Source organism: Megachile rotundata, chromosome 4 (assembly GCF_050947335.1).
Source record: "Megachile rotundata isolate GNS110a chromosome 4, iyMegRotu1, whole genome shotgun sequence".
NCBI lineage: Eukaryota > Metazoa > Arthropoda > Insecta > Hymenoptera > Megachilidae > Megachile > Megachile rotundata.
This window is the reverse complement of record NC_134986.1, coordinates 18,986,623-19,014,106: the sequence shown is the minus strand read 5'-3', so window position 1 is coordinate 19,014,106 and position 27,484 is coordinate 18,986,623. Positions and strand designations below refer to the sequence as shown.

At 45.3% G+C, this 27,484-nt stretch overlaps 3 protein-coding genes across 10 annotated transcripts in view; 1 reads left to right on the top strand and 2 right to left on the bottom strand.

The window, feature by feature from the left end:
* Window positions 1–5,598: 5,598 nt before the first annotated feature.
* On the top strand, window positions 5,599–7,383 carry Atg5 (autophagy protein 5). The gene is made up of 4 exons (XM_003699803.3): window positions 5,599–5,916; window positions 6,007–6,212; window positions 6,277–6,602; window positions 6,676–7,383. Exons 1-4 carry the CDS (start codon window positions 5,761–5,763, stop codon window positions 6,783–6,785), a joined length of 798 nt encoding a protein of 265 aa, XP_003699851.2. The 5' UTR covers window positions 5,599–5,760; the 3' UTR covers window positions 6,786–7,383.
* On the bottom strand, window positions 7,373–18,998 carry LOC100881523 (uncharacterized). 5 transcript variants are annotated; one of them, XM_076531274.1, is made up of 3 exons: window positions 15,854–18,998; window positions 7,835–7,969; window positions 7,480–7,618 (listed from the first exon to the last, which is right to left on the bottom strand). In XM_076531274.1, the coding sequence occupies exons 1-2, from the start codon at window positions 18,559–18,561 to the stop codon at window positions 7,927–7,929; spliced, it is 2,751 nt and encodes a 916-aa protein (XP_076387389.1). In that variant the 5' UTR covers window positions 18,562–18,998; the 3' UTR covers window positions 7,480–7,618; window positions 7,835–7,926. The 5 variants fall into 5 exon arrangements, with proteins under 5 accessions (XP_076387390.1, XP_076387389.1, XP_012146975.2 ...); XM_012291585.2 differs by having other exon boundaries at window positions 15,874–18,998; XM_076531276.1 differs by having other exon boundaries at window positions 7,485–7,618; window positions 7,818–7,969.
* Window positions 18,999–24,673: 5,675 nt separating this feature from the next.
* Window positions 24,674–27,484, bottom strand: part of tyn (trynity) — a 34,955-nt gene continuing 32,144 nt past the window's right edge. For all 4 annotated transcript variants that reach the window (XM_012291615.2, XM_076531278.1, XM_076531279.1 and 1 more), the window contains exon 12: window positions 24,674–27,424. In XM_012291615.2, coding sequence (XP_012147005.1) covers window positions 27,273–27,424 — 152 coding nt within the window. In that variant the 3' untranslated portion in view covers window positions 24,674–27,272. The remainder of the gene's footprint in view (window positions 27,425–27,484) is intronic.

Here is a 27,484-nt window from a genome sequence, read left to right as displayed (position 1 = left end):
GAAACAAAGGGGGTTTCGATATTGGTTGCAATTTGTCGAATGCATTTTAAGCGTTTTAACCGTGTCACAGTTCGAATTTATGAAAAGACACTTACTTGCAAGAATCGAGCACTTCGTTCCGAGTCGTTCGGTCTCGGTACGCGTTCTCTCCTATAACTCTCGTGTAAGGAGCAATTATTAATGAAACCGAAGCATTATGGACGCGAGAGATAAAACTGACACCCGCTCTCGCGAACGTTCTCGCGTATTTTTACTTATCAAAGTTCAATTGAGTTAACGATCGCACCTGTACGTTCCTTTCTCCTCGCTAGAACGCGGCGGATGGCAGCTGGGTCGAGCAGGAACACGAGCGCGTGTCGTCGCACACCGTACTGCTACGTTCGTGTACGTGTACAGGTGGGACGAACCGAGTCATCATCCTTTTCCTCGAGCGGCTCGCTACATCTTACCGTCCTTATCATAAATTTTCTCTCGTTTCCTGACCATAGCCCACCGTCGTTCGAATAATCGACCGTCTAGCGCGCTTTGGGTTATAGTCTTTGACCGATTCGGCGGGAATAATGTTCGAGTGGTTCGTATCTGCGTGATCGACTTATTAATAGTTCTGTCAGTGGCGCAAATTCTTGCTTTCCGAAAGCGTATCCTTGCATTTTCCGATTTCTGCGTGGACATTTAAATTGGCCGTATCTGTCTCTCTCTAAAAGCAAGTTGAAGCGTTAATTTTGATCGTGCAGTGGACTCGTCGGCAAAGCCGAAGTTGTGCCTCGATTGGGCCGCTAGGGGATTCGCCACCTGGGATGTTTTTCCTACACACGGACCTTATCTTGTAACATCGCAATTCTTAATTTAAAAGGAACACTAGAATAGAATAATTACAGCAAGTGAATCAAAGAGCAGTGATTGGCGGTGGTTGAACGAGAGAAGCAAGGGCCCTTTAAACTGTCCCGTGTCACACGCCGCTGCTCGACTCAACACTTTTTTACCATCTGTCCCTTGTCGGGCATATGTTGTGGGATAACATCGAAAATGATCCGAAACAGGTAGAACAGCCTCTAAGTTTCCACACTCGCTACCCGTCTGTCGGTAGTCACCTGTTGATTTCCTTTAAATCAGAATAATATCAGGTCCTTCGCGTTTCCACGGTTCGCCACGTATCCCGTGACGAAGCTTTTCTTTCGAGGAAGCATAAATAAGAACACCAGAACGTCGGGTAGCTCTCACGATTCGTTCGGGAACCGATTTTCGACTCGAGCAGCATCCAAAGAAATTAAATCGCTTTTATGACTCGGTCTAGTCTATGTTTCCTTGGGCGCAACTTCCTGTCTTGCTATACGTAACCTGGAGGTCTCCGCGAGACGACAACGATGCTACATTGAAATCCGAAGAAGAAAACAGACGAATATACTCGTTTAGTATATCGTCTCTTAAAATATGCAAAGTCCACGCGTTCGTATCGCACTACTGGCAGCCGAGGTTGCACCGATTGGACATATTTTTCACAGTCCATAATAGTTAACGCGACGCAGTGGAGCGAATGCAGCGATTCCAACCCTTCCGTTTCCGGTGCATCGATGAACAAGCAACGACGATTAAGTGGTTAAATAAGAGCGCAACCCCCATCGAAGCGAATCGGGCCCCCATAGAGGCGGGCGTGGAGGGGTGCATGAAAGCTTACGACTTGATTTATGAACGAAAATCTCGAGTAAACGGCCGTTTCCGCGCTCCGCCGGGCGTGAAATGACTTTGGGCGAGTACTGCTCGTCGTCGCGACACCGAACCGGCCGGCCGTGCAGTTCCGGCACCGTCACGCCGGAAGTGCCATACACCGCTCATACACCGCTCACGTTCGCTAAATTTTCCCCTTTTCGTCCCAGTTCTCTCGCTTCTCTCGCGATCATGTTGCTTCGTTGCACAATGTACAAGAAATATACGGCTTGTTTCGGATCGAGGCAGTTGCATTTCGCTTTTAACCCAAGTCCGTTTAAAAAAAAAAGTTTCACGACAAAAACGATGCTACTCGGAAGACGAGAACAAAGAAACCGAACGCGCAAACTTGTGGGGACGTAAAAATGACTCGTTGGCAGATCGAATGGAAAGAATCAGCCGGAAACTGATTTTTGTTTCGATCGGTGGCACCGAGGATCCCGATGGGCGCGGCCAATGACTCCTGAAAACATAGGGAATTAAAAAAGGTTCCCTGCGAGCCAGGAACGTTGAAAATTACGGTCGCGCGTAGACTATGGCGACCAGATACCGCTTTCAACGGAATTCCTGAAAATCCTGCCTCGATGTTAATTAACCTCTGCCTCCTACCATCCTTTTCAACGAAGAACAGACCGCTAACAGAGGAGGAGGCGAGACAAATAATATTCCTTTCTTGAAACTCGTTCTGGGATCCCGCGACTTTAATCCCTTAATTCTTGGACTATAACGAACTTCCATTCGTCCGGCAACAATGTTACATCGAAATGTAACTTCTGGTTTCGCGTGTTTTTAATATTTATAATAAATTATCAAATATCTAAGATTTATCAAATGGGTTGCCTGTACATTTTATTAGAAACTATCGTAGTGTAATTGAAATTTTTACGAATCAAATAACTGGTCTTGGATAGCACAACACGCAGACTAAACATCGAGGGAATTAAAAAGAAGTTTATCGTTCACGTTCATCGTGCTCTTCGTCGTTGACAAGATAGCTGTGAACTATTTAACGAGGTTGAAGGTTGTTTTATAAATGAAACTTTTATTGCGGACCAAGTATCTTGCGCTTCTCGATGTTCTCCTGTTTCTCGGATGAAAGGAGAACAGAAACGATTAAAAATGGTGAATCGTTTGTACGGCAAATTCGTAAAAAAAAAATAGCGAGAAACACGTAAACGTTTCGTCTTCGATTGATCTTCGATGCAAGAGAAAATAAAAAGGAAAAGAGGAAGAGAAATATCTGGCGCTGTCTCCCCCGCGATTTATGCTAATTAACCTCGACTTAGCGCGTCGTTCTCGAAAGATACCACGATGCATTCTTCGCGAAGGTTTCACTTTTGATCCTCCTCGTCGTCCTCTTCTCTTATCGATTCGAGATTCCGGATCATTTTTTTTTCTTGCATTTATCGTACTCGGGCTTTCGTTGCCGATCAAGAGTCGCCGCTAAGAATAAATCCGACGATGACCTCGGTTACAGACACGCCTGAGAATCCCTTTTTTCTGCTCTCTATTATCGAATATTTTTAATCGGATGTTTGCAAAAAGTTAATGTTGAGAGATTAATTTAACTGCTCGGAATCGAAGTTTTATCAAATTTTAAAAAGAGAAGCAAGATTTCGAGGTTAAACGGGGCTTAAACATTTATAGCGTTATAATTCCCGTAACCTCGATTCGATTAGCGCTTAATTTTAGCTTGTCGGTCGATCGAAAGCAGTTTGGTAGCAGGATGCGATTTTCAGGAATCGATCAGTTTGTACGTAGATCGGGGCTTCTCTCGTTGAAATTACCACCCCCGATCGTTCCTCGAGTCCGACTGTTTATAATACAAATTTATCAGGAGCTGTCGTTTATCGGCGGAGACAGACGGGTCAGCCTGTCTGACAATGAGATACGAGCGAGCCACGCACACACGCCACGAAGCGCAGCTGTGCGCAAAATTGATGGCGCATCGTCCGCGCCCGCTCCTTTGCAATTTCTACGTAACTCGCGCTAGTTATTACTGGATGCACCGATAAAAACCCGACGAGGCAGAAAAGGAGAAGAAAAAGAAAAAGGTGGTACGATAAACGGACGTTCGATACCCCGAACGATCGACGCGAGTCACGCGCACCCATGTAAATAGACGAATAAATACGATCTCTTCGGATGTATGCCATGAAAATCAATGCGAACCAATATCGCGATTGTTTTATTTAAGAACGCGTAACTGGTCGTGCCAAGAATACTTCGTGTACAAGTTTGAACAGTGATAAGGAACTAGATAAGTATAGAAAGACCGACAAAAATATTTGCATAGAAAAGTTGGAATAACGTTCGAAAAATGCTGGATGCTTGACAGCTTCGTGTTTCCCGTGTATTAATTAAATCGTAAATTGCGACTGCGAAATTGAAATTATCAAGAGATACGGTCGAAGCGTGACTCGAATGCCTTATATTTGTTTTCGGTAAATTGGACGTCAGGTGTATCGAATCGGTACGATATCTGGCCGCATTACGAGTTTAATGATCGATCTAATTAACGTCATGGTCCGGGATCGGGTGGTTAAACGAACGGAACGAAACGACCGGCTTTTATCGTACCGATGAAAAGAGAGTGACTTTTCTTTCTGCCCTCTCAAAGTTCAAAGGTTCGACCGATAATACGTTCACTCGCCCGACATCTTCGTTCCAACAGATAAGAAATCTCCTTCGTTTATTTATGTTTGATGTAAAGCCGCGTGCGTTCGACGATTCACGACGTTATCTCACTTCCTCTTAGGGCAGTCACTCGAATTCGATCGGATTTTCATGGTAAAACGAATCGATCAAAAAAACGGACGTACAAATAACCCTGCAGAAAACTGCATTCTCTTTGGTCATACTCTCTACTGTATTTCTTAAAACGAGATTATTTTACTGATATATTTTTATCGACACGTCACAGCAATAAATTATGTTCGAATATCGATTCCTAATTTATCGACTGAACGATTATTTTATGAAGAAATCATGGTGAAACTTCGGAAAACCGGCATGCTGTAATATCGACAAAATTGTGCAAAAGAAGATATCTGTGAGATTGGTTTTTGGTAACTCGAATTAAAATTTTTTGCTATTCCTATGTCATTTCCTATATCGCCGACGAGACACTGTATAGTGTGCGAATTGTTCTGCATACATAATCAGCATTTTCGGGCTCACGGAGTATATTTCAAAGAGCATAAAATCAATGTTAATAAATATAAAACATATTAATCAATAAAATGAATATTAATTAAATAAAAAAAAAATATGGAACAAGTGGCGCCATCTCTCCGGCGAACAGGGTGAACTACACGGTTTTGAAACTGCTGTTTAATTAGTTCTCATCTGCTACCACTAGATGGCAGTACAAACGATACTTATGCCGCCATCTAGCGACAGCGAGAGGGAACTAATCAAGTAGCGATTTCAAAACCGTGTAGTTCACCCTGTTCGCCGGAGAGATGGCGCCACTTGTTCCATTTTTTTTTTAAATTTAATTAACATTCATTTTATTGATTAATATATTATATATTTATTAATATTGATTTTATGCTCTTTGGAATATATTTCGTGGATCCGAAGATGCGGATTACATGTTCAGAACAATTCGCAAACTATACTGTCTCGTCGGTGATATAGGGAATGATAATGGTAAAAATTTTGATTCAAGCCGCCAAAAGCTATTCTTACAGTTATCTTCTTTTGTAAGAAAAGAGCTCATTTCCATTATTTTGTCGATGTTAGAGCATGCCAATTTTCTAAAGTTTCGTTGAAATCATTACGTAACTGGTCTATTCTACACTCGTCAATGGTATATAATATGTATGACTATATGCTGCGACCACACCTGTAGTTCCTCAGGAACCATACTTACCGACATGACGAGAGTAGACGTGACAAGTGGATGTCCCGAAACGAGCTTGACCATCTCCGTCAAATATATAGTCAATATTTGTAGCAGACGAAAACCATAACCTCTTTACTATAGAATAGTCTATTGTTATTGGAACTACGAATGAATTAGACTAAACGTTATCTGTCATTATACGCATAATGGCGAATGACAGGGAAGTATTGAGAGAAATTTGGGATGGTAAAATTCCCGTTTGTTTCACTCTTGATCCCGAGGAAATATGCGAATTGCAAGGTCCTGATCCTTATTATCTTATGGTACCTAGGTTAAGTTATTTTCCGCTCTGCACAGATAAGGTAAATGAATATTTAGAAGAATTCTATAGTTGGCATAAATAAGCTGTTTTACTTAACGTCACATGCTGCTTTTGTTTGATTTCTTATTAGGTACGAAAACATTTTATACGACACGTACAAAGTGACAGCAAACAAGAACATGAAATGTGGTTAGAGTTTAATGGAATCCCTTTAAAATGGCACTATCCTATTGGTGTACTTTTGGATATCTATTTTAACGACGTACAATTGCCTTGGAATATCGTTGTTCATTTCGATAAGTTCCCAGAGAACGTACTGATGCATTGTCAAAATAAGTATGTATATGTCGCTTTTGTTTTAATTTTCTAAATATATGATCTGATTATGTTAAACTTTTAGAGAAATTGTTGAAGCATATTTTCTTTCTTGTATAAAAGAAGCGGATGTATTAAAACACAGAGGTCAAGTAGTCTCTAGTATGCAAAAGAAAGATCACAATCAGCTGTGGTCTGGCTTACTGAACGACAAATTCGATCAGTTCTGGTCCGTGAATAGAAAACTTATGGAAGCTACCAATAGCGAAGAAGGTTTCAAATATATACCATTTCGTTGTTACACTAGCGAAGACAAATACGTACAAAAGCTTACGAAACCTATCAATGAAGAAGGCCAAAGGAAAACATTGAGGCATTTACTAAATGAAGTATTTCCAGACAATGAAAATGGTACATATATTCTGTGTTTTTATCAGTTTCTCACAATACGATGTACCATCATTTTGTATGATTTTTTTTATAGCTAATGTGATTACCCATGGTATTATGCCACCTCTGGAAACTCCGCTCCAGTGGATGTCAGAACACTTAAGCTATCCCGATAATTTTCTGCACTTAATATTAACATCATAACCCATGTTGAAACAGCAAGTTCACTAACTACCAGTGATTTCGTGAGTTCATTGCTGTTTTCCTTGCCAATTTTTTCTGGCGCTCAAATCGGATCCATGGCGGATGGATCTTTTTATGCTCTACGTCTTTTATTACATATTTATTTTATACAAAGTCATGAATATCGCTGTAATTGTTCTTGTGAAAGCAATGGTTATAATGCCCAGCTATTATTGTTGCTTGTATTTTCGTAACGTTCGAATGTATTACGAATTTTATCGTGAACGCAAATGCCGGACCTGTACCTAGGTCGGCTCAATGTCGGACCACACTTAATCTAGACCGATCAAATTGTAATTAACAAAATGTATTCGGTAAAAAACATATTGTATAAATATAGTATATAAATATTTAAATAATTGTTCGTGTATATAATCGTACTAATCAAAATTGTAATCAGTGTCGCCAAATTATTGATCTACGAGTATTGCAGTAAGAAACAAAAGTACAGCAAAATAACAGGTCCTATAAATATCAATACTAAATCGACTAATCAACCTTAGAACTTGTAAAGATATTTAGGAGAGAAAAGTATTAAAGATCCAATCTTACAAAATAACGATCGTTTAATTTACAATTGAAAACATTATAATTTAATTTATTACACAGCTATCTCGAGGCTTCCGATATATCCTTAACATCTGCGAGGACAACTTTCGATCATTATGAGTTACTAAACTACCAGTTGGTCTTCGCACGACAACAGGTTGATTTCCGTAACTGCTATACTCCATAGTTCTACGACTTGTCCCGAAAGTTAAATAATTCGCTGCTTCTTTTTTGTCTTGTTGATCCTGTAATGCAATTGAAAACAAACATGGTAGTGTACGGTCGCTTGCAATTTATGGTTTTAATGCGTAGTACAAGAAAGCGTAAAAGAAGAAATGTCCCATCAGTCAGAACTAGATTTTGTCCTAAAATGCTAACTTTTTCTAGCATCGGTTCTCATTAGTTTTGATTACAAAGTATAGCACTAATTATTTGAAAACTTGCGTTTCACGAATAAATACTTTGAATATGACCAGCGATGCGTCTTGGTATCTTTTATGGATCTCTTCCTTGGTCAGTATGATGGTCACCTCGGGCGATTCATACCGCTCCGTCATTTACAGCTACTCTTCTTCGACGTTCCCCGATTGCAGAACCTGTAACCAGAAACACGTATTGCTTTCCAAACGTCTGTCCGATTGTAATTCGATCGAACCGGTTTTGATCGAGGTAAAGTTTTATTCGTTCGAGTGGATTTGAAAAAGGAACATTTATCATAGAAAATTAATGTTTGCCTGCAAAAGAAAAATAAAAGAATGTTAGAACCAGCAAAGAAACAAGAAATAAAAAGGACACATGCGCATTTGTGAACTCTGACTAGACTTTCGAGTCGCGGGAGATAATTTCCCGCCGTTTCTGTTGAATTTTTGCCTCCGCTACGAAACTTCGCAGGGACGAGCGTAGTTCTATTTTTCTTTCTTGTGTTTCGGAGCGCAAGTGCACTTTATAATTAGCCACCGAGACGAAAACAGTGATCCTTGAAAATATACTCTTTTAGAGTTTTCTGTTCGAATCGTGCAAAATTGCATCGTGACGTTATAAAGTCTGACGGTCGCTGCAATGTATAATATTATCAATTAGTATGATATACCGATAGCAGTGGATCGCGTAGCGAATTACGTTGTCTTTTTAACGAATGGTTCTACCGAACGGTGATCCTTAGTAAAGTACGATCCAGTCTGTTGAGCTGACGATTTATAATCGATGTCCGATGGTATCGGCGGATGGACAAGAAGTACACGGCAGGAATAATCAACGAAACTCGAGAGTTTGTCGTTGTGCTGATCTTTGCCTCGCGAACAGAAGTGATGCTATTCGACTATTGGAAAGATGCCAGGAACTTTTTGGTATCCCTTTCGAATTTCCGGTTGAGAACGCCAAACACGTGCAACTATGTCGTGAATTTTTTCCAACCATTCCAGTCACCAGTTTCAATTATTCTGACGCGAGAAATAATTTAACGAAATACGCGAATGTAGAATGGCGATGCTATTTGTCGTATAATGATTTTATTTTGACTGTACATCAAATAAGTATATCATTTGTATGTGCCGATTTTTGAATCGAACATTTTAATACGAATTTTGGTTTATTCGTGCCACTGAACCTTTTCCTAATTACATCGCACCACCGGTGACATTTATTGGCGTTGATTGAAGCATTGCATCAGTCATACTTCGATTCAAGGTCTGCTCTGCGCGCACGCGGTGTCCTCGATAAAAACGGATATCATCGTTATTGCAATTTAATATAGGAAGCTTTTGGTAACATTAATTTTTAATCAAAACTTGATGGAAAATATTGAACTTGTAAAGGGACATTAGGATCATCACTTATTCGATTCAAACTTCTTATTGTCATTTCTTTCAAAATTATATTTACAATTATACACTTGTAACATTTAAGTTATTCCGATAGCGCATAATATTTGTATTAAGGACACTTGTAGCATCTATAACAATGATAAGATATTTTAAAAAGAAAAGTTAAGAAACGTCGATAACTCGGCATTACTACTTTGCTCTTGTCGATAACATAAATATCTGTAATAAAAATGTCCGTTTTAAAATTCGAGAAAACAGAAGTACCTATCGATTAATAGCCCTTTTATGCGTACACTATACAGTGTCGTACAATTTATAAAACCATTTTCCGACGATGCTCATTTCAGTTTATTCGAAACTCTCGATCCCCAAGAATATGGTTGCATCATGTGCACGTGTGCAGCTGCACGCGTTACATTTTCACATTAGACGTTATAACGATGAACGAGGATAAAAGTACAATTGCCGGCTCATCAAAATCGATGTACAGTCTTGAAGGATGATGAATGAACGGTCTAATAGCTGGAAAAAAACTACCACGCGTAGATGGAACTTGACGTCATTTATCGACACAAGTGCATCGTTAATTAGCAACAGGCATGCATGTGGTTGCGTGCTTAGAAAGTTTAGCGAGTACGTGTGGCGATCGAGGTATATACTACCAATCGACCGCGATAACGGAAACAATGCGTCGATTGCACAGCTAAGTACAATTGTATGAGTGTACATCCAACGTGACTGCTTTCAGTGCTCGAGTCATTCTATGAGTTGGCTTCTGTTTATCTCCGACCTAACTTACATCCTAGCACACTCTCGTGCAACTTCGACTTCCTTTACTTCGGAAGTTCCCTGAATTTTCCCACATTCTACGTACATTATTTCCCGTTGTATCCTACCATACTCTGCTAAAGTTTTCCTACAATCTCCTCACAGCAGACCTTTTTCCTAGCTTCTCTTTAAATTTCCCATATGTTCTCTCCGGAGTCTCCTAAACTTTCCCCCGGCACTCCCTCCGATTCCGTGCTTTCTCTAGAGTTTAGACTCTAGGTTCCTCCAAGTGTGCTATAAATTTTTCCAAAATTCGTCTTGGCCTTCGAAAGTTTCTCCTAGATTTTTATCGAGAATTATTTCAGAATCGAAGACAATTTATCCCCCTTCTAACTTTCCCTCTCGTCGAACGAGAAATAAAGTAGGGATTAATAATATTAATATCGAGTACGATTCGATCGAATTAGATGCGAGAGGAAAGATGGTAGCACTCCTTTTGAAATCACCTCGTAAAGCCATATGCGGTGTATCTTTGCTCGACTGTGTTAACTCTTCTCAAATTATCAGTGCTCGTTGCTATCTCGAAAAGCTTGCCACGCGTGCGCGCGTCTCAAAGAAACAAATATACATTTTTTCGATCTTCTAATCTCGAATGATCGTAAACACGTAAGATTTCGAAGAAAACACCGAATGGTTAAATTTTGGATTAATCGGAAGGAAAGAAAAAGGGAACGAAAATTTCTTCTTTTAAAATAGTCTCTTATATTTTCTTTAAGATTCTCATAATCTACGTGTGTGTGTCTGTCTGTCTGTATATATAATACAATATTTAATACAATGAATTTTGTTTCTTCCCAGCGTACAAAAACAAAAACGACGTTCTCACTCTCTCCATCTCTCGCGATCAGTGTTTCATCCTCTCTCTCTCTCTCTCACTCTCGCCATTTTTTTCATGAGTGAATTACAACGACGGATACGGTGGTTTGTAATTCGGATAAATTTTACCGACAAAAGAGGAATACATAATGCTTCGAAAAGACAGTCTAAATACGTAATATCGTTGCTTTCGCCACCGTTACACGCTCGCCGGAGAGCCTCGACCGTATACATAAAAAGAAAAATAGATAAGCCTCAGAGAAACGAGGCGATTTATCACACTTTGAGCTGCCTCTCGGCGAAGGAACCCTGATTGATTCGTTTCGTCAGCTCTCGATCGACCCTCAGAACGAGTTCACGCGCATTCGGATCGATCGTTTTCCCAATTTATCTTGGTTTCGATCGAGCCAATTGATTTAAAAAGGAGGGAGAAAGGGTGAAATCGTAATATCATTTCAATTAATCTTCTTTATTCGACGAGATCGAGAATCGAAAGAACGATTCGTTCCAGACGCGGATCGAGAACGGTTTATAAAACGGTCCAAATCGAAAAATACACCGACATTTTGCTATTCCGTGAAACGAACAAAAATTCCTGATCCACTGGCACCGTCGAACGCGTCGTTCGTTCTTTCGGCGAACGACGAGGAAAGAGGGGAAGTCCCGCGCGTTACGTGATTGCACGCGAACGGGTTTCTTTACGAACAATTTAGAAGATATATCAAAATGTCGGTAAATTATTCGATACGGACCACCGTGTCAGCGACCAATAATAAATAAACGAATATAAATTCTGAATACTGATATTATTACACGCTTGGACGAGTCACCGGTGTGTGCACTCTGTCGCGAAGCGTTATCCTTGCCAAGAACCAGCACGGAACGCTTGTTCGTCGCGGAGGGGGACGTATAAATACCCGTGGCTCGTTCTAAGGACGCGAGACACTTTTTTGGTCCTTGATTCCTCCTCGCGCGAAGCTATAAGGCACGAACGATCTAAAAAGGCACCGGGCGAGTTTTTCAGGCGCTTCGTTCTTAACCTAAAAGTTCATCGTATTAAAATATAATATATATATATATAATCATGTATACATATGTGTATATATATATATATATACATATATACGCGCTCTCTGCTTCCATCTTCCAACACTATATATAAATTTTTCTTTGTACATGTACGATACACGAGCATTATGCTTACGACATAACTTTGTATACATGCCTCAGTGTGTATGTGTTTGTATGTGTGTGTGTGTGTGTGTACGTGGTCTGTCTGTCTGGCTGCTCAAGAGTTTGCCTGCCTACATACGCGTGTGTACGAACTTTAAAACGCGGGGGCTCGCCCACGAACCGTTGCTGCTCCCCACCGTTTCGTGCTCGTGTTGGATCCCTTCACGTCCCTCTCACCCGTTCACACACTTTGATACACTTAAAAAATATTGCTTATACAATGCTTTATGCCTCGTTTAATAGACTCTTGTGGGCTGTGCACACGGAACACACGCAAACACGCACGCGCGCACGTATCCACGCATTTATTTCTCGCGCTATCGAGCACGCTCCCTCTTTCGTCAGTCGGTTCGACACTATGCGTTTATTATGTAAAACGTTATGGCATTATGTAATTCATTATGGCTTACGATTACGCTACATTTTATTGTACATTGCCACCTTGACCCTATCGACGAACGCGGACAAGGCTAATACGCTCGTTTTCTACCCTCGTCTCGATTCGCGTCTTCCGATTCTCCGAATTCCCGATAACGAGATCAAAATGGAAATTCCTTTAAGGCGATTCTATTCCGTAAAGCATGGAATTTTCAACGCAGCAGGTCGACGCGAAAATAATTTTCCTCTATGGTTCGGTACGGTCCGGTGCAGTTCGACTATTGAAAATTTTGCTAAGCGAGTTCGCGATACAACTACCTTAACGTGGAGAAGCGAATGTTCTTGCCTCGCGAATTTATTTCTTTTTTCCTCGAGATAGGAAAAAGTTTTATTTACAAAAGTTGACGCTTCGCGAGAGATTGATGTACCGTTGACCCGTGTCGACGCAGTCGGTAACGAGCGAGTGCATTTCGACCGATAATACACGCGGCTGTCGCAATACGCGAGATTAGCCGCGCTGGGAACGAGCTCGATTGGCTCTGAATATTGAAACATTGACGTAACTGCTTCGTCTGCGGCGGTGATTTACAAAATTGCCCTTCTTTGCCGCGGACTCGCTCAATTGCCGGATCGCAAGAACATTCGTGGAACCGCCATTTTCGCTTTACCGTTTGGTCCGCATCCGTTTTCGCGAGCAACGAGCCACGCAGACTCTCGTTAAACCCAATATCTACTCGAAACCGATTACGAGAAAGGTAATCTTCGAGAGGAATTTCTACGCTTTTTTCCGCTATTATTATTATCGTCGCGATCGACCGCCGGTTTAGAAACTTTCATCGCAGCGAAGGCTATTCGACGAGATTAAAAAAGAAACGCTTTATCGCTTCGCGAGAATCGGAATACGCGATCCAACGGAGAAGACAACGCACGGACAATTTCTGTATAAGAATAATTAAGAACATCGTCTAAATTTCTAAAATTGTATCTGTTAAACAGTCGCTGTGTAGGTTCTAACCTTAACACGTTCGTGGCCGTTTCGAACTTGCCGCACGTTGGCGTTTAAATAATTTATAGCTACTGTTGCTTATATTCCTCGCGGTAAATTGTTTCGTGTTTATTTTCGTTTTGTCGGAGCTTCGAAGCTCGAAATTTTTCAACCGCGTAAAATTTATCGGCCGTGAAAGTGTTAAAGCGTGAAAGTGTGTAAGGCACGCGGGTTGTTACGGAGCGTTTTCGTGTCTGTCTTTTTCAAATTCTCCCCTATCGATCAACCATCGAAACCGACGAGCGAACGAACCTTCGCTGTGGAAATCACGATTTCGAATACACGTAGAATAAATTTACAACGGTATCGTTAACTCCCTCCGCTGTAATATCGCGCGATACGAAGTTTTAATTGCAGCGCCGATTACCGAAACGACAATGTATAAGTACACATCTTTCTATTTCCAATTTTCTCCACAGCGAAGAAATTTTCTCTTCTCTCGATACAGAACGTACAACGAAAAGTACCAAACATTATACTCTTAATACTTAACGTAATATTTTTTAATGCCTTACATATTTCTATGTATTTCGTGTACAGTTCTTTCTCTCTCTCCTCAATTGTTTATTGCATCAACAAGGAGAAATATCCTAGAATTGCGCATTAAACGACAGGATAAAACCGAATCACCATAGAATCTCCGTTACTCGAATATTTTATTATTTGAACAGTATATGTTTCTCCGAAAGAGCGTAAAATACTGAAGAAAGTGAACAAATACGCGTAATAATAATCACCTACTTAAAAAGCTAACGCGACATAGACTAAGTCATAAAAGGAATATAACCCTGGGCAAATAAATACGTTAAAAAAAGAACGCGTTCAATGTAATATTATTTCGTAATTCGTAATCGTGCGATTTACTCTAAAATATAAAAAAAAGATATTTCTATTAATCTAAAAACCATCGATTCGTGTAACGGAGATTCTGTCTCAGTTAAAAATAAAAAAATTTACTCCTGCGCTTTGCGAATCGGCCAAATTATTATTTACAATATTTACAAAATTTGTCGAGGAGAACGCGAAAGAAATCGAAGACGATCGATGAACGCGTCGATCGAGAAGGGAGAGAACCGACGAATAATAAGTAGACTGCGAATGCTCGTGCAAATATACACTTTTCGGTTCCAACTATTATCTTAATCTACGTATTTCGCATATTTTACAAATTCGAAACGTTCGCTTATTTTTCCTTGAAAGTTAATATCATTTTAATTTACGCGATTCGCGCGTATTCTAACGCCTTTCAAACGCACGAACATCCGCGGTCCAAGAATAAAAGAGAATAAACGAAAAAGCGAAAAACCCTGTGGTAATACTTGTGCGGCGTGCATCGCACAGCTACGCCCATGGAAGAAATTGTTTGAGCAATTAAACGCGATATCTAAAAAGATCGATCCTCGATCGACGACGACGGAATAAAAAATGCGACGAGCGTTATTTCGTTAGAGCGAGAGGACGCGTGACGCGAGTACCGAGAAATCGGGCACGCGGACGAGCCGGGAGCCAAGAAGCTACCGCGACAGCGACGGAAAAAGAAAGGGAAAAACCAAGGAAATTGGTAGCCATTATTCTCGCGGAGAACACTCGTTTCGATACGAATCGAGCATTTTTTCGCGAGAACGCGATTACTCGACGAACAACAGACGGAGCGTCGTCAGACCGTTGCGTAACGCAACGATAGAAACCACGTTGTCAGCCGCGAGAGACTTTTTCTTTCGCGATCGATATCGGTCCGAGACTGATACAATTCCGTAATTGTAACGAGCGCACTCGACCTCTAAACGGCCTAGCCGATAGCCGCTGAACGCTAATCTCGACGATAAAGACGCGCGAAAAAGAGGAGAAAAAAAGCAAACTTTTGAGAGGGGATCAGAGAAGAAGCGCGCGAGGTAAAAGAAGGAGAGGCAGCAGGTTCGAAGAGAGGAGCGACCGCGCGTATAATCTCCTTCCACGTCCCAGTTCGTCCAATGGCCGATTAAGACTTTATCACGATATATAACTCTGTACCGACGATCCGTGGAAACGATAAACGCTTACGTGGCTTACGACGTGTCGTAGATCACGTACTAATCGATCCTTCCACGGAGAGATCCTGTCCGCGGGGTCCTTACCTCTGAACGATCGCGACCGCGAATAAGACGTTAACCAAGATATGTTAGAATTTTCGAGGCTCGATTAGAATCCGGATTCTGAGCGTTTTAACATCGGTGGAATCGATTCCTAGATACTCGAACAAGGACCAAACGCGTCTCGTTGGTCCGGTCCGCTGATCGATAAAACGTCGCCGAATTATTTCGCGGGATCGAGGATCGGACGAACGTTCGAATTAACTGTAATGAGGACTCGCTGGATACCTAACGAACGCGCTCCTGACCTGCGGGAACTCGGTGTACGGACTCGGGTGTGTCCTCCAGGATACCGGCAGTCTTAAGCTAAGCTCGAGGGCATAATCGTGGCCCCTGTTACTTTCGTTCAAATTGCAGACGCTTTGGCAGTTGTTGTTGTTGACGTTCTGAACGGCGATGGCCGACAATTCCCCGTGAACCGCGTGCTCTTTCGCGGGTTTGCTCACAGGATTGTCCAAATACGGTTTGAACAAGATAGCGTCCTTCTTGGACGGTGGTCCTGGTTGGTGCGGCGCGGCGGATGCCGGTGGCGTCGGCACCGTGCTCGTCACAGGTTCCGTCCTCAACGGTGAAGCGACGACGAGCCTCTTTGGCTTCACCAGGCACAGCGGCGTTTCTTGGGGAGGCGTTTCCTGGCAGGAATTCGCGCTCGTCGAATCCTCCGCCTCCAGGCAGAGCCTCTTCGGCGGCGACAGCGCCTCGTAGCAACACGAGAGGGTGCAGCGTTGCCTTTTGAGCGGCGAGGACGATTCCTCCGATTGCTCGGGAATCGAGGTGATCTCGGACGAATACTCTCTGGGCGAGTAGCAGTAGAGCCCGTTCTGAGATTCCGCGTAGCAGGATCCCCTTAAGGACACTTCCTGGTAGCAGGAGTTGACCGACGTCGCGGTCGCGACATGACTGTCCATGCAGCAAGAGAGATTGCAAGAAACGGTGAGCTCGGTCTCGGAAGACGGGTCTATCGTGGCAGGATGGTGATAATACGGAAGATGCTGCGAAGAGGAGGAGCCGATGTCGCAACAGTAAAGAGGCGGAGGCGATCGCTCGTAATCGGCTTCGATTCGATCCTGCGATAAGCTGGAGACGTAGTTCGACGTCCTCAGATCTACCGGTGAGTCACCGGAAGCGGCATCCTGGATAGGGCCGAGTCGTTGCCGCGAGTTTCCACGTAGAGCGATCTCGCCCCTCAGCTCCGTCTCCTGGCCCAACCATTTCTGTACTTGACGACGATTTATGCCGAATTTTCGAGCCGTGGCGCGTTGATTGCCCGCCACGCCGACGTCGCGGTGGAAAGCGTCGAGGACGTCCAGTTTGAATCGCAGAGAGAACGATCGTCGACGCGCTAGATCGTTGGACGAATTGTGGCTACCGGAAGAGCAGTCGAGAGGATCCATCTCGCTGTCCGAGCAGCTAGTGCTGGATCTGCCGGAACTGGTCGGTCCGCGAGGGCTCGAGGGCAACGAGTATCCTTCCGGAGGGCTGACGGGACGCGATTCGACGAGAGACGAGCCGGCAGGTGGTCGGTGATAATCGACGTACTCGGACGCGGGAACGGCTTCTCTTCCCTCCTCGGAATTCTCCTCTTCCTCCAGCTGGATCTCTTCCTTGACCACCGCCCTGGCGATTTCTGCCTCCCCCGCGACGTCCTGCGTTCCCTTCTCGCCGATACGGACGATCGTCGTCCCCTTCGACTCTCTCTCCTGGCGATGCATGGACGGGATCGGCTTCTCGGAATCCGGAGTCGGCGACGCGTACGCGTATGCGTGCGCTCGCGCGTGCTCTTGCACGTGCAACGAGCACGGACTCGCGGAGGCCCGCGGGGAATCGAAGTGAACGGACGTCGCGGAGCTGGAACTGGAGCTGGAACCGTTGCTGGCTTGGTGCAACAGAGGCGAGAGTGGGACCCTGGAGAGGCCGGGAGAACTCGTCGACTCGCACGGCCCTGGCGTCGCCGCCGAGTCTGGGCTCGCGCGTTCCGTCTTTATCATCGACGTCGCTACCAGCAAACCGTACGACGATTTCCCGCCCACGGAGGAATCCGCGTCCCCGTAATTTTGCGACGATCGATGATCGTGATTCGACGAGGTTGGCGAACGACGTTGATGAATTCTCGCGGCGATCTCGTTTTCGTTGTACCGATAACTGGTCAGGGTCTGGTACACCTTCGGTTCGGTTCGGGCGTCGAACGATGTCGCGTTTTCGAGCTCTCGTTGACCGTCCGCGTTCTGAGCGTAGTAACCGGCTTCCTGGTTCGCGCGAGCCTCCGGATACCCGTGAACGTCCGTTACCTGTATCCGGTCGTCGGTTTCGCGACGGTGACGACGTTGATCCTGATTCGAGTATTCCTGGTATCCTTGCCGGCCGGGTAAAACCGAAGCCGTGGCGGATCTAGAAACGTATTGGGGCGAAGAGGGCGAACTACCGTGAGGAGGACGAGAAAGAAGAGGTGGGGGCCCTTGCTGCGTAGCCAGCTCGTCGCCGTGCAGTCTGGCGAGGCTGAGGTTCAAGGCCGGCGCTGCTGGAGTCACGGCGGGCCCCGTGGATTCTGACACGGCACCGTCCGGCTTGGAAACACCCGCGGGAGAGATCACCGTCGTCGTCACTGCTCCTCCTCCACCACCGTTTCCAGTCTCGGCACAACTGTTTCTCAAATTATCCTCGCACTGTAACCACTTTTGTATCTGACGTCGATGAATGCCGTACTTCCTCGCCGTGGCTCGTTGATTTCCGCGACAGTCGATGTCGTTTCTGTACGAATCGAGAACCTTGAGCTTGAAGGCCGGCGCGAATATGCGTCTGCTACCCATCACGCCGACGGATTTCTTCGCGTTTTGTTGCTGCTGATGTTGATGCACCGACTGCTGTTGTTGCTGCTTCTGATGCACCATTTTCACCGTGCTTCCCTCACCGAGCACTTCGCTTACGCCATGAGCCATAGCGCGTTTTCACGTACCGAACTGTTTCGCAGCGTGACGATAACCGTCACGTCGAACGCGAGAACGAGAACAAGAACGACGACGGCGACGGCGACGACGATGACGACGATGAGCTTCGAAACCGGGCACTGCCAACGACGCACGGGGGTACCTTAACGCGTAACATTGCACGAAGTGGCCTGGCCGCGCCGCGCACGGAGTTCCTTTTAGGTCTTGGTAGATGCCGTAACTAATTTTCATCCCCACCATCGTCGAGAACTGCGGCTGCTTCCCACTGAAACGGTCTTTCCCTTCCCCTCTATCTCGTCGACGTTTCGCTCCCTCGCTCTAGAACCCCTCGCTTCTCCGCGCGCGCGCGCCACCACCACGGAGCTCGCGGTCTCTCACCGTCTTTTCCCCCACCTACCGGCCACCTCTCCTGCTTTCTCTCTCTCGCTCCTCACCTCTTCTTTTTCTCTCTATCCAGCGGCGAGGCGCCCCCCGACTCGTCCCGCTCTCGAGCTCACGGGCGCTAGTCCACCACCGCCGGCCACCAGTCATTCTTCTTTCTTTGCGCCACCGACCTAACCTCTACCAACTCCTCTCTTTCTACGGCCTCGTCATCCTGCCTGACTGCCCGCACCCGTAGGCGCCCCACCCGCCTCTCCCCCTTGCCCCCTGGCCGTACTCTCCTCCCTTTCACACCTCACCGCCGTAAAACTCCGCCATTTTGTGTGCTCACTTCCGTTAATGACGCGCGCGGGAAACGTCACGCCGGCGTGACGACGCTCTCGGCGCCATGTTGTCTGCCGCGCTCGTCTGACTGCTTGCTGCCTGGCTGCTCGCTCGCTCGCTTGCCCGTTCGCTCGCTGCTCACCAGCTCCGCCGTCCTAGCCAGCTTGGAGCCGCGATTTTTGCTCGCCTTTCTCCGCGACTCGATCGTGCCTTTTCTCGCCTACTCGCCGCACGCTCGACCGTGCTACGCAGAATTTTATCTCGCTCGACGATCGTCCGATCGTCGGACGGATCGAAAGAGCGGTGGCGAAAAAACGCGGTGAGCGCGATTCTGGCTACGACGTTTTCTCGCTCGCCGAGATTAGGCGCGTTATCTAGGTTAAATCGTTGAGGAGCTACGTCAGGTTTCGCGTACGGTACAATTCTTGAAAGCTTTCCGTACCGAGCGCCAATGCGACGTCGTTGTCTAGGAAGTTTTATTGGCATCGAACAGAGGAAAGGCTAGCGAGGCGCGAGGGGATTTTGCCTTCCAAGAAAAACACCCGTGGCCGTGTCAGCTTACTGGTATTGCTAGTCTCGTTAGGGTTGAAGTTGTCCCTATTATAGCTCGGCGGGGTAACGCGATCCGTATTGTTCTTGCCAGTTATTGCCAACGTTCCGTCGGCTTACCGTTACGAGTCATCGACGACGGTCCCTGCTTCTTCGCGTTCCTTATTTTTCCTTTCTCTCAACCTCTATCCTCCGATTATCGCTGAATGAGGTTTAGAAGCGAGCATGCGAATCGCGCGTTCCTCGCATATACGTAGCAGAATGAGATCACGTTGTTTTTGTGGCGTGAGCCGACAGTTAATATGTTTAGCTTCGCGCGCGGTTGCCACGTCGTTCGGCCGCACGTAGGCCGCAACGTATACGGACGCAGAAAGACCTGCGAGCAATGACGCAAGCCGAGAGCGTTAGCGTATACTTTGAGGAACGAGAGAACGAGCGAAAGAGAGAGACAGACGGATCGCGTAGAAAGAAACGAGCGAGGCCTCGTAAATTTCCACGATTTGCGCCACCAGCAGAAACCGAGAGACCCGACCGATCCTTCTGCGGTTCCACGAAGGAGCACCCTGCTGCATTTCGAAGAAACGCGCTGGTTATTCTTGCTTCGTCGATCGTGCGCCTACTTCGAGTCGTTCGATGCTCGGTCGACGTTACCCGATCGTGGGTATCCCCGATACGCCGAACAACGTTCGACCTTCGCATAGTTTTACGATCGTCGAACGATCCAATTTCGTTAAGTTGGGACTCGATCGAAAATCGCGATACGCTGTATCGCGGGTTATCTTCGGTCGATCGTCGAATCGCGTTTGCGCCGTTACGGTTTCGCGCAACGAGTCGGAGCAGCAGCTAGCGGACGTCGAAGAATATCGGCGCGAGCGGCGTATCGCGTGGAAAGCGCCGCGGCGGTAGCAGACCGGCAGTCGCCTAAGTACGCCACGACGGCTGGCACGTTGATCGGATTTGTCCTTGGGGCCGAAGGTAGGCGCAGCCCGAAGTCCGAGGACGTGGCAACGCAGCGGCCAGGCTCCCCCTCTTTTGTCCGCCGGCCGGTCTTGCCAGACAGGGTGTCGCCAGCTCGGTCGGCCGGGCCGTCCGGGTTGCCGCGAGGGGAGAGGGGACCGAGAACCCGATGGTGCTAAGGGGCAAGGGGATTCTGTGGGTTAGTGTCTGTAGAAGCGTGTGACGCAGCAGGCATTAGGGGGAAGGAGCACGCTATGGGAGGGAATCGTTCGAGCAGATTACCGGAGGAGAAACGGAGAGAAACGCGAAACGGAGAAAAAGAAGGAACGAGCCTGGTAAGGTCGAGCGTGTGCGCGTTATAGGTTCGGTCGTGGACCTACATTCACGTGGGTAGCCATGTTTGAAAACTCGCGTCCCGCTGGAATGTAGCCTATGGGGGCCCCTTCGTTCATTCCCCCTCCGTCACCCCCTTCTTTCTCCTTTCCCAAGTCTCTGTACACCACCCTACGCGATTCCCCCGGTTCGAAGCTCGACGATGCTCGGACGCCTACCTACGACTCCGCTGACCCCTCTCGGGGCCTCTTTTTCTCTCTCTTTGCCCTCCTATGGTTTTTCCCTTCTGTCCCTCTTCCGTCCTGCCCTCCCCGCGGTCCCCTCTCGCCCTCTCTCGCCCCAAACGCGTTCCACCGTTGGCGCCCCAAATGGTCGCGTAACCAGAGACGCGCCTGTGGCCTGGCCTGGCTTGGCCTGGTCGCGCCAGACTTCTCGGCGCCCAAATGATGTGTACGTCGACCGTTCTTCTTCTCTCTCGCTCCACCGTGTGTTTGTTCGCCACGGTTTCGTAGCCTTCGCTTTCCTTGCTCTCTTTTCACCTAACCGGTACGTGCGGGTACGCGACGACGACGACGACGATCAAAGCATAGAATCGGAGCGTCGCGTCGCGCTCTCGTCGAGAGTAAGAGTGAGCGAGACGGGCCACTTTTATTTACCATTCGGCCGACTCGCGACACCTCACCTTTCATGTGGCATACTACTCCTGTGCGCTGGCCCTTACCTACCTTACTTGCGCGACCAGACCGCTCGAGAATGCGACCGCTATAGAAAAGGGCGTAGCGGTTGCGATCCGCGATCCTGCAAAAAGTGCATTAGACGGCCCTCCCCGTTATGCTTGTCTGCTCCGCTCCCGTACAGTAGCAACGATCGAGGGTTCTTGCCAGAGCAGACTAGCGGTCGCCTACGATACTCGTTTCACCGGGACGATTGATCGAATCTTGTCCGCGTCCGAAATCGTTTCGACTTTCGTGTAATTGGCATTCGTCCAGTTAACGACACGGATTCGTTACAAGCGTTTTAAGCAACTTGCCTCGTTACTTCGTTCGGCTAATTATACCCTGCTCGCCTATGTTTATGTTTTCCACCAACGATTTCGATCGTACAAGTTGCCATCTTTCCTTCGAATCTAACTGTTCTTCGTTCGAGTTACGTTCGATCCGATTCGTACTTTGAACGAATCTAAACAGTCTTAGCGATATTATCGACGTGTCGTTAACTATCGATAAGACATCGATAATTGATCGATAATCGATAGCAGCATTTCTAGATACCTTTGGATCGTTGTAACTAACTTTTCCACGCGGTATCTACCGGGGGAAGAACAAACATTAGATCATAGTTATTTAGCGCTACAACTCGTGAACGGCAAGGAAGAATCGCGCACGCGTGTTCATTCTTTTATCCAGAGTAAAGAACGACACTCGCTAAAATCGCAGGCTCGGCCATATAACCTAAGTTTATTTATGTACACGCTAACTGGGAGAGCGCCACACGTGCACCAGCGTAAAGCGGCCCATTTCTGGGTGTCGGTGTGTTTCGTTCTAATCGTAGGATAGGTAAACGGTAACTTATGCGTGTAACGAATCTAACGTGTTCTATAAAATTTAAACGATTCGAGATGCACGCGCGAACATAAATATCTCGTAACGGTTATCAAGGTTAATCACCTTTGGTTTTTCCAGTACTTTCGACGGATTCGCGCGAAAGAATATTCGGAAATTTCACGAGAATTCTTCTGGTTTCGTGTACTTTTATGACCATTCAAAGGTCGCGTATTTCGAAAGGCCGAAGGTGTTAAATATACGTGAACGAGAATTCAGCGTTTTATAATTTTGTCCAGCAACGTATACGTAGGTTAAGCGTGACAGTTGGTCGCATCGCTCGTTTGCCCACGTACAAATCAGAAATATACCTTCTCTCCGTGGGCGGTCACACGATGGCGCCTACTCGTGCATACCTGCGCATACCTGCGAGTCCGGGACTAACCTCGCGGAACGAAAGCATCGTTTCATCGGGCTACGGCCACGATTTCGATACGTGCGTAGCACGGTGACGCGCTGTCTCTTTCGTTTTCTAACGTGCGATACCGAGGGGACAAAAGAGAAAGAACGAGCACGAGGAAAAAATGCGAGACGTAGAAAGAAGAAACGTTATCGAGAGCGAACGCAAGGATCGAAGTGCATAGGAATAAAGCGAAATGCAACAACGCCCACGTTACTGGTATACTCACGCACACACGCGCTAACCTTTATCTTATCAATGGCGAAGGCGTATCGAGGTTGACGAGGTTGCCATGCGTTTCGCCTTTTGGCACGACGAAAGACAACCACGACGCTGGATGACGACGATTCGAAACGACTGCTAAGCATCCTTTTGTACCTCGTTTCCGCGTAAACCTTCAATTCGACCACGAAATCGTTACGTTGCGTTTAACGCTCTGACCTCGACTCTACGCTGACGCGAGTCTCTTTATCGACCGAGCGGTAAAAAATAGACGAACCGCTGGAAAGCGCGGTGTTATCCGCGATTCGCTTTATCGACGTCCAAACGCGTTACAATTATTTGTCGTACTTTTCGAATGTTAGTAAACAATTTTATATCTTTTCGTACATACCAGACTACAGTAGCGGAGAAGCATGAACGCGCGGAGTTTCTACTCTAATATCGAAGATGGCACTTCGATTCTACTCGCTAATACATGACTTACATTTAATATTTTCCTAATTCCAAATTAGATTAATAGCGGAACGAAACGCGGCCACAGATATTTTCTACCATTAAACTGATTCAGTCGTTCCGTCTGTATTGCAAAACCGCTTTTTAACGAGCGGCTGAAAATATTTATCGTCCAGATAACCGCTGTCTTCAAGGGTCGAGAGCAGTTAAGCTCGTTAAATTTGTTATCGATTAACGCTAGCCTTTGAAACCTCATTAAAGCATGACTCGTCATCGGCGCATAGTTCTGCCGAAGAACGTTTAGAATACGACGTGCACCGTCTCAAAATAATTACTAATCGAACCTCCAACGAATACGTACGCGCGAGCTCCTTTTCTTTCCCGAAAACAAAATTGGTCCATCTTACTTACAAAACAAGCGTAAAAATATCCACTGACCGGTTGCAATAGCAGTCTATTTACGAAGGAAGATGTTGCAATTGTTTTTATCTGAAGTCAACTGACTATTCATCGACGGCGAGCGCGTATCAAGTGATTCATATTATTACTCGTAGCAATAATAAACGCAAACACGTGCATCTTTAATACCCGACCCAATACACAGATCAATTAATCACAAGTTTCAAACGCTCGTTGGCTGTCCGCCAATCGTTTTAATTTGTTTACGTGTCTGGTTGTACAGTAAAATCGATCACCGATAACGATTTCATTAACGCGACGATTGCTACAGTGGAAACGGGTATGCGTAACACGCGATAATTCCTTTAGGCCAGTTAGGCTCTTCCCAGATTTTCTTCTCTTCCTTCTAGAACGTTCTTCGTGAATCCCTCTAGAATCGTAGAGAGATTAGGGGAGTGAACGCGTAAAGGGGTAAAGAAATAGGTTATTATCGAAATTCTTCTCCGTTTAATTATTAAAATATTCGCGTACATAAATAGAGTACAAATACATGTGATATTGATGCGTGTATGTTGTGTTTCCACTCTCAACACCTACTACAGTCGATAATATATACACTTGTTTTATTGCTGCTTATCAAAATCCATTTCATACCATTGTAAATGCAGTCAGAAATAATCTAAGATTAAATGTAAATTTTTTAAGTACGCGATTACGCTTACTGCAGTTATTGTTTCTTCACAATTTTCTTTCGAAGTACGTGAAAGCGATACTTGGAGATAATAAATTCGCATAGTCCATAGAAAAATACTTTTATCGAGTTCGTTGATCGTGTACCTTCTCACCGTTCTATTAATTTATTACGTATTTCACGATTTCAACGGGTGGTTCATTTCAAATGATCAGCGTTTTTGCAAACTTCAATTTTCCGATCGAGTCATCCTACAATCGAGAGTACAGATTCGTCGGATGCTAATTTATACGCGATAATAGTAATCTTTTGCAAGTTTAATCGTCCGTTGAGCAGAAAATCGAATGACTGATTAACGTACCACCGTTATTAATAACGAGATTGCTCTTCGTGATTAAAAAAAAAGAAGTAGAAAACTGCTCTCTTTTTTTCGTTTCCGTTTTTTCTTTTATTTTCCCTATGCCTACGTGTTGCTCCGTTTATCTCCTACCTTAAACGCTAGTTGTATCGTTAGAGACGTTAGTGAAGCGTGAACCTTTAAATATCGCTAGTCTTGATACGGGTTACAAGTCGATTTCCGCGGAAGAAAAAATGATCAGGGCCGTAGCGTACGATCGTATGATCGAAAGGGGAGAAAGAAGAGGGGAGTGATCATTTATCACGGACGGCAACGATCTGGAAATATCCGCGGTGGTTTTCGATATTGAACGACGCAAGGGGACATATGGTGTCGCTCGTATCACCGTGCTCTCCTTGCAACCCGATCAGAAGTAGCACTTTTTAGGGAATAAGACCGTTAGCAGTGTCTACAAATGTCCTTAAATAAAGAAGTGTACTTATTACAATTTTTGTCGTCAGGATAACCCTGGCTGTTCGTACAGAAGAAAGAGAACCCAGCGATTCGCGGATCGAGGAACAATTGTTCAGTCGAAAGCAATGCACGTCGAATCTATCGAGTTTCCGCGTGACAGATAGCCGATTTGCTAAATAAATAACGTTTATATCGCTTCGATTCGAGCGTATTCGGTTGCACCCCAGTGCATTTTTTTCTGTACGAATTTTCATCTAGATTGTTCCACTAGGAGCGTTTAAAGTAAACCGCATGGCCGCTTCGATCAAGTATCTAACCGTGATCGGCTGAAATACATCGTTTCAGAATCGAATACTTAAAAGAGTAAAGATTTTTGAAGCACCCTTCGTTTTTAACGAAGTTACAGTCGAAGATTTTCTAAACGAATCGACCATTTGATCTGCAACGCAGCATAAATTCCTTTTTCTCGATACGAGGAGAAAAGTTGTTTCTTCGTAACCGATCGTTTCATCGTCCTCGAGAAAATTAAACGTTCCGCGACTCGCTACGAAACATATTGCACGCAAAATCCCTGCGATCATCGCCCCATTTGCGATCTAGAAAAAAGATCCGATATGCATGATAAATATTCTGTATGAAACGTGAGAAACGTTCGGACGTACAAAAAAAGGAAAGATTCATGTTAAGAAGTATAAAAAGTATCGTGTCCCGTAAAAGATATTGTTGAAACCGATATGCCTATTTTCTATCATCGTCTGCGAAATCGATCCTCAGTTCAGCGTTGCACAAGCGTTGATGCCTCGTGACTCTCATCATCACCTGCGATCACCGCTAAATGTCGCCGTGTAAAATTATATTGTATTTAAAGTGTTCTATAATGAGTGCGCTTTAACGTCGTCGACGAAAAAGATTTCCCCTTCGCGGCTTCTTGCACAATCCGCCGCGACTTATGACTTTCGCCGGTGCGCGCGTTTTCGAATCGACTAAGCTTTTATTTTTTTAAAGATGCCCTTGGCTTTTCCTTCTTGCACTCGCAAGCATTTTGCTACTTTTTTCAAGTCAAGAAAGGTTGAGAAGGGCATCCGTGCCGAATCGAACTTTTTCGCAAATTTAACCCTTTCGTTAGGAGAATATTCCGTGACCATATTTGTTTCGAATTTTTCAATCCCTTTTGAATTCGGTTGGTCACCCTTTCTTTCGGGCTGGAATTTTGTTCGTTATTTGGTCGTCAGAGTTACGGTAGCCAACGAAAGGGTTAAATTTGCGCCCCCTCCGAAAAATAATCGAAATCTCGCGACAAACCCGACGTCGTCGCGTCTGGTTTCGACTCGGGTGGAAAAATTGAACGCGTTGTTTCCCGGAAGCTCGTTTCGCGCGAAAGGTGAGTAACGTCGCGAACGGCAGCACGCGAGTCGTAATTTTTCCAGCGAACGAGTCGTACGCGTTTCTCGGGTTCATCGCGTGCGATTGCGTAACTCGTACAAGGAGTTACGCAAGATTAGTTTGCACTTTTATCAAAGAGTTCTTCCTTCCAGCTACTTCCATCGCCTCACCGAATATCGAGTCGCGAACGGACGGGTTTCAGGGCATCATTTTACGGGGCGACAACCATTTCTTCATGTAATAGCAGAAGATCGTGGATATGTAGATGAGCACCAAAAGAGCACACGTCACTCCCAGAACCAGAACGGACGTCTTCGTTGGACAGGGTTCCACTATGGTCACCGTTTTGTCTGCAAGATAATTTGCAACAGGTTAAACAGGTTGAACTCTATGTACGAATCGTTCGTTCG